Source organism: Acomys russatus, chromosome 32, assembly GCF_903995435.1.
Source record: "Acomys russatus chromosome 32, mAcoRus1.1, whole genome shotgun sequence".
In the NCBI taxonomy this organism is placed as follows: domain Eukaryota; kingdom Metazoa; phylum Chordata; class Mammalia; order Rodentia; family Muridae; genus Acomys; species Acomys russatus.
The window spans coordinates 3,801,308-3,818,842 of NC_067168.1; the positions used below are offsets into that span (position 1 = coordinate 3,801,308).

The 17,535-nt window shown below is 51.1% G+C and overlaps 1 protein-coding gene across 1 annotated transcript in view; it reads left to right on the top strand.

Moving 5' to 3' along the window:
• Myo5c (myosin VC) overlaps positions 1-17,535 on the top strand; it is a 68,152-nt gene that overhangs the window by 31,459 nt on the left and 19,158 nt on the right. Inside the window, exons 15-28 of the mRNA XM_051140830.1 lie at positions 1,007-1,141; positions 1,693-1,790; positions 2,986-3,072; positions 3,538-3,649; positions 4,650-4,861; positions 6,655-6,820; positions 7,087-7,233; positions 8,141-8,305; positions 9,418-9,511; positions 10,930-10,993; positions 13,916-14,096; positions 15,532-15,625; positions 15,814-15,877; positions 16,468-16,548. Of these exons, the coding sequence (XP_050996787.1) occupies positions 1,007-1,141; positions 1,693-1,790; positions 2,986-3,072; positions 3,538-3,649; positions 4,650-4,861; positions 6,655-6,820; positions 7,087-7,233; positions 8,141-8,305; positions 9,418-9,511; positions 10,930-10,993; positions 13,916-14,096; positions 15,532-15,625; positions 15,814-15,877; positions 16,468-16,548 (1,700 nt within the window). The remainder of the gene's footprint in view (positions 1-1,006; positions 1,142-1,692; positions 1,791-2,985; positions 3,073-3,537; positions 3,650-4,649; positions 4,862-6,654; positions 6,821-7,086; positions 7,234-8,140; positions 8,306-9,417; positions 9,512-10,929; positions 10,994-13,915; positions 14,097-15,531; positions 15,626-15,813; positions 15,878-16,467; positions 16,549-17,535) is intronic.

Here is a 17,535-nt window from a genome sequence, read left to right on the forward strand (position 1 = left end):
AGGCCAGCCTGGGCTACATGTTAGTAAGAAGGTTCAGGTCAGCCTGAGCTACACAGTGAGGTCCTGCTTCAAAAAAGGGGGAGTGTGGGGCACTGGAGAGATGGCTCAGCAGTTAAGAGCACTGATTGCTCTTCCAAAGGCCCTGAGTTCAATTCCCAGCAACCACACGGTGGCTCACAACCATCTGTAATGAGATCTGGCGCCCTCTTCTGGTCTGCAGGTGTACATGCAGACAGATCACTGCATACATAATAAATAAATAAATCTTTTTTAAAAAAAAAGAAAAAGGAAAGGGTCTGAGGAGCTAGCTCAGTCAATAAGTCTTTGGCATACACCAATGAGAGCCTGAACCTATGTGAAAAAACCAGGCACAGTGGTGCACACAGGTAGCCCCAGCAGATGGGGAGGTGGAAACAGGTTTTCTGGCCTTCCTGTACTCTGATTTGGGTAAGCCCCAAGTCTCTGTGAGAGGCCCTGTCTCAAAAACAAGGTGGATGGTGTTCTTGAGGTGCAGACACCTAAGAGTGCCCTTGGCTTCCATATGCATGTATGTGTACGTGCACTTTCACACACATGAACACACACACGCTATACATAAACATATCCACATAGACCCATGGATGTAGGGATGTGGGTCCAGCGTTGTGAGTCGCGTGTGACTGGAAGACACTGTGACTCCTGAGCAGGGCTTAGATCTGCAGAGAGGAGGCTGAGGGTTGAGAAGAGAGTCTGGCTGAGCCAAGGGCCGGTAGGTGTCTCTTCTCTTCTGCCAGATGTAGCAGAGCACGCATGCAGACACCTACACAGCTGTCCCAGGACGGAGTCCGTGGGCATCACCACCCAGGAGGCTATCCCTGTACAGTGGAGTTCTGGCTATAGAGGTGCCTGGCGTTGTCACCCTGCACCCTCTCATATAGATAGCTGTTATGACTGTGTACTTGGTCTGTGCTGGTGAGGACTGTCCGTCACACGTGGGGACATTAAAAGCCTCTCTGCTCCCTTCCAGTTTCATCTCTGTGCTGCCTTTTTTCAAGAAAGCCCTGTTCCATCTTCTCCCTTTGGTGAGATGATCACACTGAAGTCGGCAAAGCAGGTCATCAAGCCGAACAGCAAGCACTTCCGGACCACAGTTGGGAGCAAGGTACACAGGAGTGACGTGGGCAGTGGTCACCAGTGGGGCCAGGCTCTAGGGAGCCAGACAGCCTTGGGACCCACAGGCCGGGCCTGGCAACCCATCTGTTAAGACTCCTAACTTCAGTTCAGCACGTCCCAGTGCCCCTCCCCCACCCGTGCACAGCCAGGTAGGGCCCACCTACAAACCACAGTCAGAGTGTGAAGCCTGTCCCAACGGATGCTTGTGTGAAGTTACCTCTTCTTCTGAAAGACTTTTTTTTTTCTTTAACTTTTCTTTTTGTGTACAGGTGAGTGTGTCAGGATGGGGTGTGCACAGCTACTCACAGAGGCCAGAGAAGAGTGTTGGGTCCCCTGGGGTTAGAGTTACACGTACCCAGTATAGGTGCTGGAGACAAAACTCAGGTCCTCCAGTAGAGCCCCAAGGCCTTTAACTACAGAGCCATCTCTCCAGACCCAAAGTTACCTCTTCTTACTGTTCAGCTGTATTTGTTTTTATCTAAGCATTGCGTATCATTGCAGAGCAACCTCTGACCTCTGACCTCTGCTCCTGCTTCCTAGTTCCGCAGCTCTCTGTACTTGCTCATGGAAACCCTCAACGCCACCACCCCCCACTACGTTCGGTGCATCAAGCCAAACGATGAGAAACTGCCCTTTGAGTAAGTGTTCTTGTCAAAGAAAGGAAAGCCCTGCAAAAGCAATATCCTACCATGACCAAAGGCAGCTTAAGGAGGAAAGAGTTTATCTGGGCTAATGCTTCCAGAAGGAGACTGTAGTGTGGGGGCATGGCCGCAGGCCGCCAGAGCAGAACACTGAGGGCTCACAGTTCCATTCACATGCAGAAAGCAGAGAGCTGATTGGAAGTGGGCCAAGGCTATAAACATTCCAAGCTCAGGTACACACACACACACACACACACACACACACACACACACATGCACACACACATGCACATACACATGCACCAAGTCATATCTGGCAGTGGTGGCACACACCTTTAGTTCCCAACACTTGGGAGGCAAAGGCAGGCAGATCTCTGAGTTTGAAGGCAGATTGGCTGGTCCACAGAGTGAGTTCCAAGACAGCCAGGCCAACACAGAGAAACCCTGTCCCCAAACTAGCTAACTAACTAAAACCCAAAAACAACAACAGAAATCAAATGCCTGAGCCTGTAGGAGGCTTTTCTCATTCAAATCACCATGGCTTTGAAGTCTGTTGAGATTTTTCCGTGCACCTCGCTCAGTTTCTGAGTTCTTTAATGATTCAGGCAGTGTTGTTGCCTTTTCTATAGTAGCGCCACTCTTCATTTTAAATGACCTCATCTCCAGGGCTGAGCAAAGGGGCTGAGTTTGAAATAATTGTGTACAAGCAAAGGGTAGATACCCCAGACCTAGCCTCCCTTCATGTATAAGGGGACACATATGTCTGTGGGCTACCAACAGTGTTGGCCGCTGTAGGGTGCCTTGTAAAGGACAGTCCTCTGTTGGCCAGGTGCTGGGATGTTACTGCCCACACATCTCTTTTTACCTGGTTGTCACTGGAAGTTCATTTCAGGTATTTTTCCCTCACTCGGTGGTCTTTTCCCCCAACATCCCCCCTCAGTTGGAGCTCCCTCCCCCACCTACATACACTCCCAGTTTCTAGACTGTTCCACAGGAAGGCTATTGCAAAACATTCTGTAGATATTTCCGCAGACATGCAGGATGCCTGGCGTTCTGTATGTCTGTTGGGGGTGAAGGAACAACATGGCTGAATCCTACTGCCCAGGAGCCTGAAGTCCAGGCCTCCCTGATGCTGATCTTCTGGGGCATTTGGTAGCTATAAGGACTTAACCCTTTGTAAAACTACTTCAAGGTTTGACTCGAAACGAATCGTCCAGCAGCTGCGAGCCTGTGGCGTTTTAGAAACGATCCGCATCAGTGCCCAGAGCTACCCTTCCAGGTCGGTTATTGTGCTTGAGGGCACAGCAAAGCCACCAAATGGGACCACACCATTGGTAGAAAGTCTATTGGGGGATGGGGGCAGAATCAAACCGGGGAGGGGGGGGGAGGTGTGCGTGAGTGGGGGCGAGCGCGCAGATATGCACGCGCTGCATCCGCACTGTGACATAGGTGCTGTGTTTATCTCAGAAGCCACCAGCACCCCAGGCCCTCTTCTCAGCTACTGCTGTTGATCCCAGCTGCCTTGTCAGGACAGGAGCTGGGGAGGGTCAGAGGGATGGAGGATTGGTCACTTCATAGAGAAGGTACACATGCTGGGTGGCCTTGGTGATGGCACAGGGAGAGTCATCGGAGCCGACTCCACCACCTCCCCTGTGAAAGGTGGGGTGATTTGGGGGGACAGCACAGTCCACTGTGTGAAGAGCCTCCTCCCTGAGACCCACCCCAGTTCTCTCTGATTTTGCAGGTGGACATACCTCGAGTTCTACTGCCGCTATGGCATCCTTATGGCCCAGCAGGAGCTGTCCCTCGGTGATAAGAAGGAGGTGTGCAAGGTGGCCCTGCACAGGCTCATCCAGGTTGGTCTCGCCTGCTGGACTCTTGCCAGCAGCGTGCCTCTCAAGCATGTGCCAGCGATGCAGCAGCAGTCGCGCCCCCTGCGGCAAGATCCCTTAACAGCAGGCATCTCCAGCCAGGATCCAAACCCTGGACTCCACAGTCATCCCCCTGCCTTGTTCTCCCATGATCCAATACCATGCTCCATAGTGGATTGCAGGACACAGCCAGATGAGGCAATAACTAAGCAAAGTGGTCATGTGCTCAGCATGGATCCAGACTGTTCCTAAGGTGATGGGTTAGGACAGAAAAGAGATGGCACGCTATGGAGAAATAGAAGGATCCAGAGAGTCCTAGAAACATACAAGTAGAACATTATGACAGGCGAATTTGGGCCCATGGGTCCTGCTCAAACTAAGGCACCGGCCAAGGACTATACGTGCAGTAAACATAGAACCACGACCCAGATCTAGCCAATGGACAGGACATTCTCCACAGATGAGTGGAGAGTGGGGACTGACTTTCACACGAACTCTGGTACCCCATATTTGACCACGTCCTCTGGATGGGGAGGTCTGGTGGCACTCAGAGGAAGGATAGCAGGCTACCAAGAAGAGACTTGATACCCTATGAGCATATACAGGGGGAGGTAATCCCCCTCAGTCACAGTCATAGGGGAGGGGAATAAGGGGAAAATGGGAGGGAGGGAGGAATGGTAGAATAGAAAGGATGGGATAACAATTGAGATATAATATGAATAAATTAATAAAATATATTTTAAAATTAAAAAAAAAAAAAGATGGCATGCTAGTTGTGATAGCCAGGAAGTGGGGTAGGGAGGCAAAACTAAAAGCAAGACAGAAAGCAATGTGTGCCTTGAAGTAGAAGTTTCTAGATTGTGATTCTGGTTTTTCTGCTTTGTGTCAAAACAAAGAAACAAACAAACCAATGGTTTGAGAATCTTTTGACTCGATGTCAACTCTAAAAGGTTTTATTTCTAGTTATATCTTTCTTCTCTTCCAGGATTCTAACCAGTACCAGTTTGGTAGAACCAAAATTTTCTTCAGAGCAGGACAAGTGGCTTATTTGGAGAAACTCCGCCTGGATAAGCTGAGGCAGGATTGTATTATGATTCAAAAGCATGTGCGGGGCTGGCTGCAGAGGAGGAAGTTCCTCCGAGAGAGACAAGCTGCCCGGACAATCCAGCAGTACTTCCGGGGTCAGCAAACAGTGAGGTAAGTGGATGACCCTGGGGTCACACCAATTACTTCCCAGGTCAGTGGGAAGTATGGTATCCTTCACATTGGGGTATGCTGGACCTGTGGAGAGCAGCGAGGTCATAGAGCTTTCACTGTTGATGTACCCAAGAGGATGGGCAGCTGAGGACATGGGTGTGGGCCAGGGGTGCCCGCCAGTGACAATGAGCCTAGATATGAGAAAAGCCTGCCCTGTGTGCTGGCTCTTCCCAGCAAGGATGACTGTTCTTTCTTCCACAATCTAGTATAGAGATTATTTCATAGTGATTTTACTTATATTTCTTGGCCATTTATAATAAATCTCCCTCCTCCATGAGTTCATCCATTCTGAAGGGAAGAGCCTATGTTTACCTCCCATACTAATTTAGGCAACTTCTGCCATTATAGCCTGAAAGCAGACACATTAGTCTGTTTTCTGTTGCTGTGAGAAAGGGCCTGAGGCTTGATGCTTTATAAAAGAAAAGAGGTTTGTTCAGATCACAGTTTTGAGCATGAACTGTTTTGGTCTCTGGTAATGGCCCCTATTGCTGTGGCACAGAGTGAAACAGAAACAGCCAATTGGAAGAGGGCCAAGTTCATGAGGCTTCCTCTCTGCACACAAACCCACCCTCATTGGGTGTGGGGGTATTCCCTGTGCTGGTACATCCCAGTACTCAGGAAACTGTCAGGAGAACGCTGTGGGCTTGAAGCCAGGCTGGACCATATGATGAGTACTAGGCTGGTCAAGACTTCCTAGCAAGACCCTGTCCCTGATTAAGTAAGTAAATGAGAGCTGGGGATGGCTCTGGAGGGGAGAGTACTGGATGCAAAGTGTAACACCAAGTTTGTATCCAAGCACCCTATCAAAACAGCTGTACTTGTCCACACATGCTTATAACCAGGGAGGCAGGAGGACTTCTGGGTATGCTGGCCACCAGCCTGGCTGCAGGTTCTAAAGAGACCTTGTCTCAAGGGAGTAAGGCGGGGGGGGGGGGCGGGGAGTGAGCTCCAGAGGGAGGGAGGGAGAAAGAGAGAGAGAGAGAGAACACGCGTGAGCGTGAGTGTGAGCGTGACATTCTCCTCTGGCTTCCACATGTACTTGGGCACACACCTGTGCATATGCACCATGCTCTCACACATACACATAAAAATAAAATAAATTTAAAATGAAAACAAAAAAGTCTAAAACACACTCCCCTTGGCTCCGATCCACATTGAGCTATTCAGAGGCCACTCCACCGGGCCATGCCTTACATCACATAACAACCAGGGTCAGGTGTCCATCGTGTGAACTGTTGGGGGAACCCGCTGAAAGTCAGCTCCCGCCGCAACAGCTTCTGGCGGCAGTGTGTGTAGAGCAGACATAGTTGTGTTCCGCCGAGGCTTGATGGTCTCAGCCACAGCAGATTTGACCCTCAGATCACCGTCCACCAACTGCACACCTGCAGTTTCCAACCCATCTCTCCGTGGATGAGCAAGTGGGCTTCCAGGGCACTGCCTGGTCATCACAGTCTCTGTGGACATGTGCTGTGCGCCTGCGCACATATGTGCACCTGTGGATTAACTGGCTCAAGCAGACACTGTGTTGGGGATCCCACATGGCCCCTCTGTGCCAGAGTGACCCACACTGAGGTCAGGGTAAGCTCAGACAGGCCTGAAGTTCCACAGGATGAACCCCTAAAATGCAAGAACCTGAGAACCCCCGATCACTGAAAGGCACTGCCCACACTTGTGGTTCCTGGTGAAGGCTGAGGCTCTGGCCACCCACTCACACGACCATCTCTTCACCCAAGGAAGGCCATCACCGCCACTGCTTTGAAGGAGGCCTGGGCAGCCATCATCCTCCAGAAGCATTGCCGAGGGTACCTGGTCCGTAGCCTGTACCAGCTGATCCGGGTGGCCACCATCACTATCCAGGCTTACACCAGGGGCTTCCTCACCAGGAGGCGGTACCGGAAGGTATGGAGTGGGCCCAGGCTGCTGCTTCTCACCGTGCCTTCCTCACTGCAGGGGTTCTGGTGAAAGAGGCATCCTCCGCTGCCCTGAGGGTTAGCCTGAGAGGTTGCTCCAGAGGTCTGGAGTGAAGGGCTCAGTGGGGTCAGTGATGGGAGACTCCTGTTGTGCACTGTGGGAATGTTCCAGAGCTGGCTCTCCCACGGAGGAAGGAGCTGGAGAGAGAAGCAGGAGGTCTGGCTGGCCGATGTTTCACCTAGCTCCTCCTCCAGTTGCTGCAGGAGCACAAGGCAGTGATCCTTCAGAAGTACGCGAGGGCGTGGCTGGCCCGGCGCAGATTCCAGAATATCCGCAGGTTCGTGCTCAACATTCAGCTGACGTACAGGGTCCAGCGCTTGCAAAAGAAACTGGAGGATCAGGTAGGCATCCAAACAGATCTGTGTGTGTGTGTGTATGTGTGTGCACATGCGCATGCAGGTGTGTACACACGCATGGGTTCATATGTATAGGGTGTATGTGTGTGTAAGCGCACGCACATATATGTGCATGTTTGCTCACTCTCTACTTTATTCTCCTTGAAGCAAGGACTGTCAGTCAAACCCAGAGCTCACCTATATGGCTAGTAGCTCCTACTAGCCAGCCTTCTCTGGGAATCCCCTGTCTCTGCCTTCCAAGGCTAGAATTATAGGCATGGGGCGTTCTTGTGGATTCTGCAAACCCAAGCTGTAGCTCTTTGGCTTTGGAGGCAGCACTTTTCTCCCTGCCCTTGCCTGCCTTCTGTGAGTCTGTCCTGACCCACTGAGTGCACCAGCAGTGTTGCCCGACACCTACCCGTGGCCTCTAGAGCTACCCAAGTTCCCTCTTTAGAGTCTTGTTTTTATTTGTTTGTTTTTGTTTTTCAAGGCAGAGTTTCTCTGTGTAGCCTTGGCTACACAGGTTGACCTTGATCACACCTGCCTCTGCCTCCCGAGTACTGGGATTAAAGGTGTGAGCCACCACACCCGGCCTCGAAGTCCTTTTTTTTTTTTTTTAATAGACATACCCTAAGTCCACAGATAAGGGTACAGGATATAATTTTTTAGGGAACCACAATTCAACATATAGCACTAGCGTTGCTGTGGAGTCCCAGGAGCAGACAGGCCACACCTGATGAGAGCCACCAGCTCAGAGAGTCTACCTCACCCAGTTCCATGGGAAGATGCTAATAAACGCAGCTTATGTTGAGTGTGATTGTGGTAGATAGACTCGCCGTTGCAGTGTGAGGCATGAGTGGCACAGCCTCTTCACTGTGAACAAACCTCTGACCTCCCGAGTCTTTCTCTCTAGAGCAGAGAGAACCACGGGCTGGTGGAGAAGCTGACCAGCCTGGCCGCTCTGCGGGCTGGTGACCTGGAAAAGCTTCAGAAGCTGGAAGCAGAGCTGGAAAGAGCCGCCACCCACCGGCACAACTATGAGGAAAAGAGCAGGAGATACCGGGACACGGTGGAGGAGGTCAGGAGGGTACCACATAGTGGAGGAGGTCAGGAGGGTACCGCATGGCAGCCTGGCCGTCACCTTCCTGTCTCTGCCCGGGAGGCAAATGTTGTTTGTGCTTTAGTAAAACAGAGCTTCATAGCTCTTGACAAGGGAGCCCAGAGGACTCTGAGGAGAAGCATGTGCTTACGGAAGGGATCAGCTTACCTCTCTGCCCACCTTTACGAGCTCACACAAGGTCCAAGGAGCGCTGCCGGCCACGTCCTCCCCTCTTTCTGTCACTTGTCCACCTGCACAGGCCCTGGGGGCCTCCTTTCTCTGATCTGTGACACAGGACTTGGGGAAGATTTTTATCTCTGTGGTCTAGTGAGAAATCCCAGCGTCCTAGATTAATATCTTGACTTTGCTCCTGGCTACTTTGTGCAGCTTGGCCAAGTCACTGACCCTCTGAGCTTTAACTTTCTTGGGTTTAAAACAACAGTGGCAAAAGGGGTCTGGAAAAAGATTTAAGGATGGCGTTTTCATGCGTGGGTCCCACACAGGCAAGAGCGGGTATATCCTAGCATTTTCTAACAGGGTCTCTTTCGTTACTGTCTGTTCTCCTGTGCCTATATCAGGAACTATGAGCCCCTGGAGGGCTTCCCTTTGCGCTGTGACCTGGTGTATGGGGATGCCCACACTGCTGCTGAGTGGCTCGCCCCACCAAGGGGCCCACACTTCCAGCCTTGCAGGCCTCTCATCACAAGATGGCTACAATCACAGGCCCTGCCCTGCTCCCTCCCTCCACAGCAGTCACTGTGACTCCACTGTGCGTTGGGAACTAAGAGATTAAGTTAATTAATAAACTGTTGTGGGTACCCAGAGCTCGGGAGAGGCCTGAGACTTTCCTTGGACTGGGGCTCTTCTCCCAGATGTCAGCTGTCAGTGTGGCTTGGGGGGTGAGGACTGGTGTCTGTGTTGAAGTCCCCTTGGCTCCCTGATTCTGTGGCTGGTGCAGGCTGTGAACTCTGGGCAGAGACTGAGCCCAGCGTATGTGATGGAAGGCTTCGGCACAGGGCTCGTCACCAGGGCCGGTGGCAGGACCGGTGGCAGGGACGTCACCAGGGAGTCACGCCCTTTCCTTTTGCTAGAGACTGTCAACGCTGCAGAAGCACAACGCACAGCTGGAGCTGCAGAGAGAGCAAGCAGAGCGCGTACTGCAAGACAGGACCGAGGAGCTGAAAGGTAGTCAGCTCTGGGCGTCACTGGCAGTGCGGGTGCGACAGGGCCTCCACTGTGTGCTTACTGCACCACGCGTCAAGGGAATAAGTGTGTGTAAAAGGCACCCTATCTGTGCCTCAGAACCAGCAGCCCCGAGGTTTTACCCAAGCAAAAGAGTGTGAGCGTGTGGTATGTTGTATGTGTGTCTGTACTGTGTTGCTTGTATGTGTGTGAGTGGGTGAGAGTTTGAGTGTATATGAAATTGTATGCATAAGAGCATATGAGCGTGTGAGAATTCGTGTGTGAATGTGAGTATGTAAGAGTAGATTAATGGGTGTGAGTAGATTAGTGTGCAAGGGTTATGGGTGCAATGGTGTGTCTGCACTTGTGTTGAGAGAATGCATGTGCAAGAGTTTCGGGGTGTTCATAAATGTGTAAGTGTGTGGGGAATGTGTGTGTTTAAGAGTGTGTAGTTGTAGTCAGGTGTGGTGGCGCACGCCTTTAATCCCAGCACTCAGGAAAGCCGAGGCAGGCGGATCGCTGTGAGTTCGGGGCCAGCCTGGTCTACAAAGCGAGTCCAGGACAGCCAAGGCTACACGGAGAAACCCTGTCTCGAAAACAACAACAAAAGAGTATATAGTGTGTATAGTGTGAGTGAGTGTCTGTGGGAGTGTGAACGTGTGTAAATGTGTAACTGTGTAATAGTGTATGAATGTGAGTGTGGGGACACAAGTGTGCTAAGAGTGAGTGTGTACAAGTATAAGTGTGTAGTTTGGGGATATGAATGTATGTGAGTGTGCAAGAGTGTTCATGAGCGTGTAAGTATATAGAGATCTGTGGATGGGGGTGTGTGTGCAAGAGTGTCTGTGAACATATGAGTGTATGTGAGTGTGTAAGAATCTTGTGAATGGCCTGAGGGACCTTACTCATGCTCTGCCAGCATGTGGCCATGGAGGGGCACCAGGCCTGGGGTGCAGGGCAGAGCGGAGGAGCAGCCCACGGTGGAGGGGAGGTAGTCAGTGCCTCTGGGCCAGGTTAGGAGCTGGGCATCCGGGTTCCAGCAAGAAGGCACGCTACTGTGGCCCAGGCCCTGGTGCCCACTGGAGTCAGTGAGAGGCAGAGAGTTTAAGGAGTAGCCTGGAGCCTGGGCAGGTAGGGGCTAATCCCCACATGCTTTATGTGAAGTTTGCCACAAGAATAGTTATGTTCTCAGGAGGGTAAGTGAAAATCTGCCTGTTTGGTACTAGCGGCACCTTTGAATAATTTTAGTAGAGTTGTTATTTTTGAAGCCCCTCACCTACCATACCTAGTTTATGAAGAATCACACACGCGCTCACCTTGAGTCTCAGCAGTAACAAATGCTCCGTGGTGGTTCTGGACTGTGAGACGGTTAAGACGTTTGTCTCGGCAGATTTGTTTCAAAGACTGTTCTCTGTCCACAGAAAAAATGGACAAGCTCACCAGGCAGCTGTTTGACGACGTACAAAAAGAGGAAGAGCAAAGGCTGTAAGAGATGCTTGCCTCAAGTCACCGCCTCCCTCGCTCGCCTACCCCTTCCCTTCCTTTCTCCCTTCTCTCCCTTCCCTTCTTTCCGTCTTTCCTTCCTTTTCTTTCTGACATGGTCTCAGGCGTCACTAGCTGGCCTTGAACCTCCTACATAACCAAGGATGTCCTCGAACCTCTGGTTCCCCTGCATCTCCCTCACCAGTGCTGGGGGTACAGGTGGTGCCCTGCTAGTGTTATCCACTGCTGGGAATGGGACCCAGGGCCTCCGGCTTACTAGGCAAGTCTTCCCCCAACAGGGCTCTCTGCTATTTGCTGTGTTGCTTCTCAGCTTGCAGCCAGCACAGCCCATACCCTGGCAGATAGGATGTGGTATTTTTAATGAGTTTTAGAGTCTTGAGGACCCAGTACAATATCTGGGTTGGCCTCCCAGCAGCGAGAGGTACAGCTTCAAATGATGCCCATGCCAGGGACTGTCCATACTGCTCCGGCCGATGACCCTCACGGGTCCCACAGCCGTGGGTTGGACCAGCCCCTTTCTTACCTCAGTCAGAAGCCATGCTGACTCCCAGAGAGTCCAGCCTAGGTTCCCTTTCTCAGAAGGAGCCCATGATTTATAGATCTAAGTGGGGGGGGGCTGAGGAGTGATGGGGAGATGTGGGGTATATTCTTGTCATGTTTCTTGGGAGATGGAATCCTAGGGCAGCCTGGTTTGATGAGGTGCTGCTTCCCTGTGCAGTTAGGGAGGTGGGTACCAGGACTTCCGAGGACTGAGGAGCCAGCTGTCTGGGTGAGGCTGTGCAGGCCTGTGAAGCGAGCAAAACTGTACCTGCCTTGGCCCGCTTTGCAGCTCCATTTGGTCCTTGATCGTCTACATGTGTATGCTTGACCCCTGTCACCGTTCTCAGAGGCACAAACTACTGGCAGACCTGACAGGTCAGGCTTCAGGTCCAAGATTTGTTGTGTCTTCGACTCCGAGTTTGGTTTTGGTTCTGGTTCTTACTGTAGTGGTTTTTTAGGGGTGGGTTACAAAGTTTAAAGTTTAATTGATATCTACAAAAGGAGATGAAACAGAAATCTCTGTGGAGCATGGCTCTCTTCCTCAGAGCCTCTTCCTTTGGACAATTAAAGCAAATCAGTCAAGGCTCTAGGTTGCCCTAGGTGTGAGGGCCTGGGCATGAGGCCCTGAGTGTGAGGCCCTGGGTGTGAGGGCCTGGGCATGAGGCCCTGAGTGTGAGGCCCTGGGTGTGAGGCCCTGAGTGTGAGGTCCTGGGTGTGAGGTCCTGGATGTAAGGCCTTGGGTATGAGGCCCTGGGGATGAGGCCCTAAATATAAGGCCCTGGGTGTGAGACCCTGGATATGAGGCCCTGGGTGTGAGGCCCTGAATGTGAGGCCCTGTGTGTGAGGGCCTGGGTGTGAAGCTCTGGGTGTGAGGCCCTGGGTGTGAAGCTCTGGGAGTGAGGGCCTGAGTGTGAAGCTCTGTGTTGGCATCTCAGCATTGTGAGGCTGCAGGAAGTGCACAGAGCCCCTGGCGCTGCCTCAGTTCTGACTGGACCCTGCAGGCTACGAAAAGTTCATCTATGTCATGTGTCTCTTTATAGTTGTTTTCTTGGTTTGTCATCACCTGTTTAATTCAGTGATCCTTTCACAAGGAATTGAATTTCCACACACGTTGAGACACCTGGCTCTGCTGAAATACATTCTAGAATTCTTTTTTTTTTTTTTAATTTATTTATAATATGCATTGATGCTTTGCCTGCATGTATTTGTGTGAGGGTGTCAGATCTTGGCGTTACAGACAGTTGTGAGCTGCCATGTGGGTGCTGGGAATTGAACCCAGGTCCTCTGGGAGAGCAGCCAGTACCCTGAATCGCTGAGCCATCTCTCCAACTCCTCATTCTAGAATTCTTTTTTTTGTTTTGTTTTGTTTTGTTTTGTTTTTCGAGACAGGGTTTCTCTATGTAGCCTTGACTGTCCTGGCTCACTTTGTAGACCAGGCTGGCCTCGAACTCACAGCGATCCGCCTGCCTCTGCCTCCCGAGTGCTGGGATTAAAGCGTGCGCCACCACGCCCGGCTCATTCTAGAACTCTTAGAACAGGGACTAGAGGAGAGATGGCTGAATACTTGGGAGCACATGCTGAACAACCAGGGTTTGAATCTTAGTATCGTGTAAGCTGGGTGGCTCCAGCTCCGAGGAGTGTGATGCCCTCTTCCGGCTTACACACACACACACACACACACACACACACACAACACACACACAGTCATTTTTAAATCTCTTGGAAGGTAAGACCCATGGCCACAGAGATGGCTCCACTGCTTGTGTTCCTCGCCTGAGAAACTTGGCGCCAGGAGGGTTTTGCTTTCTAACTTTCTCGTGTTTTGGAGACTTGGCCTAGACTTCCCTAAGAGAGCAGTCCTCTTCCCACAGTCCCAAATCCTAGATGTTTCAAAGATGGACACCTCTCATCATCCCACTGTGGTGTAGTTTTGGATTTTAGCATTTCTGGTTGAGTTTTGGGAATTTGGGGTGCTTGGCTTGTATTTGTTGAGGACTAAATCAGACCCCTGAAGGGTCCTGGGAACTTGGAAGGGCCTATGGTAGGTCATTGCTGAGGGACATGAACTCCACCCAGGAACCTCGGTATGGCTTTGAGATTGCAGTGCCCCAGAACCCAGTGTGACTTGACGTCTAGCTCTCTGTGACCCTCATCGGGTTCCTCCCACCAGAAGGTCTAAGGCACCAATTTTAGACTAAGAGAACAGGAAACAGTACCATTGGCTACTACGACAGCTGTAGTGGGTCCTGACTACCCCATCGCCTCCTTTGGCAGGGAGGTGCCTCCTCGGTATTGTCAGAATATTGTATATTGTCTATGCAAACAACTCTAAGTTAGATTCTCTTTTCTTCTTTTGCTGTCTAGACATCTTGAAAAAAGTTTTGAGCTGAAAACACAAGCCTATGAGAAACAGATGGAGTCTCTGAGAGAAGAAATTAAAGTCCTCAAGGATGAGAGGACACAGCTCCAGCACCAGCTGGAGGAGGGACAGGTCACCGCTGAGAGCCTGAAGGGGGAGGTGGCTCGCCTGAGCACACAGGCAAAGGTGAGGAGTGCTGGCTTTTAGATCCCCTGCTGGTGCCCTGGGTCTACACAGACACAGCAGAAAGGTCTCAGATTTGGGTTTCAGGAGGGGACCCTATGTGAGCGGTTCCTTCGTTAAGAGATTTATTATACCACAGACAGCGTGGCAGGGGTTCTGAAGAGATCTCAGGTGAGGCGCTGCTGGGGGCTCTTCTTCCGGATTCAGGCAGGATGAAGAGGTTCCATGCCTTGTAGATGCTGAGTGGCCGATACTGCATGCTTGCAGTCAGGTTTTCTCAGATTCCTGGGTATCAGGGAGGGGGCGGTGGCTTGGCCCTTTATCTAAGTAAGATGTGTCCATCATACAGGAGGTGCCATCTGTAGCCCCGGCTTGTTTAGGGTGCTTGGGACCTGGGTTCAATTCCCAGCACCCACATGGCCATTTACAACCTGGGCCCTTTGGAAGGAGAGCAGCCATCTCTCCAGGCTAATCTTAAACTGGGAGAATTGTGAGGCAGCACTTAGAGTGTGGCACCAGTAGATGTCACTTACCTCTTGTGACACAGTAAGAGGTCTGGCTAAGAGCTTAAAACTATCATTGTCGAGCTCTCTCTGGTACGGTCTGGAGATTGTAAGTAAATGCAAACATTACCTTAAATACATGAAGAGTCACAAAGAGAAACAAGGCCACAAACTGGACAGTCCCATAACCCTAACACATGCCCCTGAGTGTGTCATTTAACCTTCAGTTCAGCATGAGGACTCAGCTTGTTGTACTCACCTCAAGGCCTCACCTCAAGGCCTTACCTCAAGGCCTGTTAGGAGGCGTGGGTGTTTGATTTCCCTATCTTCCGTGGAGTCAGGAGCTGGGCCTGTCGATATTCAGAGTAACAGAGTATTCGGAGAGGGCCTTTCACCTCTGCTACCCCTGGGACGAGTTCTACCTGTCTTAGCTACAAAACCCCCACAACCCTGTGCTCATCCTTGAGCTGAGCTTGCAGTGTGAACAGCAGCGGGTGCAGCCATTTTGACCAGCAGACATGTTTGTAGGAAACTGTGCTCAGGTGGCTCTCCCAGGGTGCCTAGCCTCCCTGCCTCTGCACTGCACCCCCTCAGACTGGCTGAAGACCAAAGCCTCCGAGGACAGCACCGGCACCGGCACCATCCCCACCTGTGATTTCACCTCCTCCATGTGCCCTCCACCCTTCTCTTGGCAAACTTGCAACTGGCTCCTTCCTTTACAGTAGGGAAGCTAACTCCTGAAGCCAGCTAGATCTGCAAACGGCTGAGCAGTTTAGCCGCTTTGGGGGAGAGCTGCTCACGAGGCTGTGGGGGCTAGATAAGAGTCCAGCTAGGAAGCCGTGTGGAGGCCGCAGGGCACCCCACGCACTGTGGCAGGTGTGTCTTCCTAACGGCTGTTCTCCTCCGCCCCGGGCCTGTTCGTGCCTCTGCCTTAGACCATCTCTGAGTTTGAGAAGGAGATAGAGCTGTTGCAGGCGCAGAAGATAGATGTGGAAAAGCACGTGCAGTCACAGAAACGGGAGATGAGAGGTACCAGGGCCATGGGCTGGCTAGTTGGTGGTCTGGACAACTCGTTAGAGGGCGGTTAGTGGGTTGGGGCGGTGGGGGGCAGCAGGCAGGTGGTTCAGTGGCACGTTGTGGGAAACAGCTCTGGAGGGGCCGTGGGGAGTAACGTTGTGCTCAAATTCATTTTACGCTGCTCTCCCTTTTCTTCCCAGAACGGATGTCTGAGGTCACCAAACAGCTCCTGGAGAGCTATGACATTGAAGACGTTAGAAGCAGGTAATCAGTTTTACATTATCAGACATTTACAGACACAAAACAGGTTGGAGAGGTGGCTCAGCAAAGTGTTAGTGTGTAAACGTGATCCCTAGAACCTATGTGTTTGAGGGAGGGAGGGAGGGAGGGGGGAGGGAGGAAGGGAGGGAGGGAGGGAGGGGGAAGGGAAGGAGGGAGGGAGGGAGGGAGGGAGGGAGAGAAGGTAAACATGGCAGGAGGATTGCTGAGGTCACTGCCCAGCTAGTCTAGCCTAATCAGTGAGCTCCAGGTCATGGAGAGACTCTGCCTTTAAAAAAAAAAAAATGGTGTTGATGGTTGGAGAGACAGATGGTCCAGTGGGTAATAGTGCTGGCTGCTCCTGCAGAGGACCAGAGATCAGTTCCCAGCACCCGTGTCAGTGATTCACAGTCACCTGTAACCCAGCTTTATAGGAGATCTGATGCCATCTTCTGCGTCTCCACCAGCACCTGCACACGCACACCCACACACACACACACTCTCTCTCTCTCTTTTAAAAAGCAAGGTGAATGACACACACAAACCGTGTGAAACGTCAGCTAGACATTTGTGCCGTCTCTGTTTTTGTTTCCCAGGCTGTCTGTGGAAGATCTGGAACACTTGAATGAGGATGGAGAACTCTGGTTTGCCTATGAAGGACTAAAGAAAGCAACTCGGTTAGACACTCTTCCCCCCCCCCCCCCCCCCCCCCCGGAGACAATACAGTAATACAGTGCTGGGAAGCTCAGCTTAGCTAGATTTGGCATATGAAATAATCTTTCTTTTCTTTCTTTCTTTCTTTCTTTCTTTCTTTCTGTCTCTCTCTCTCTCTCTCTCTCTCTCTCTCTCTCTCTCTCTCTCTCTCGTTTGTTTTTTGTTTTTGAGGATATTTCCCCCAAGATTTCATATTCTCTCTCTCTCTCCTCTCTCTCTCTCTCTCTCTCTCTCTCTCTCTCTCTCTCTCTCTCTCTCTCTCTCTCTCTCTTTCAAGACAGGTTTCTATGTTACATGGAACCATGGCTGTCCTGGATGTCTTGTAGACCAGGCTGGCCTCAAATTCCCAGACATCTGCCTGCCTCTGCCTCCCAAGTGCTGGGATTAAAGGTATGCCCTGCCACACCCATCTGTGAAGTAATTTGTTATGGAAAAATGATCCAATAACCCCTAAAAAAGACTTCTCTGAGAATTCAGCCATTTGCCTAGTGTTTGCTAAATCTGGCTACAGGGCTGGGGAGGTAGCTCAGTTGGTACAGTGCTTGCCTGGCATGCATAAAACTCTGATTTCAACCCCTGGCACTGAATAAATGGGGTGTGACGACCTAAGACCCCAACACTTAGGAATCAGGAAGATGGAGAAGTCCAAGGTTATCCTTAACTACCTAAAAAGTTTGAGGCTAGCCTGAGCTAGCTAACACTGACTGCTCTTGCAAAGGACCCAGGTCCGTTAGCTCCCCGGTACCCACATGGCAGTTCACAATCATCTATAACTCCAGCTCCAGGGGATCTGATGCCCTCTTCTACCATCCACAGGCATTGCACACATGGTATACATGCATACATACATGTAGGCAAACATATGCATAAAATAAAACTACATGAGTATTTTTAAAAGGAAAACAGTTATATTATATAAGCAAACACTATAGTATTATTGAATTGAAAGA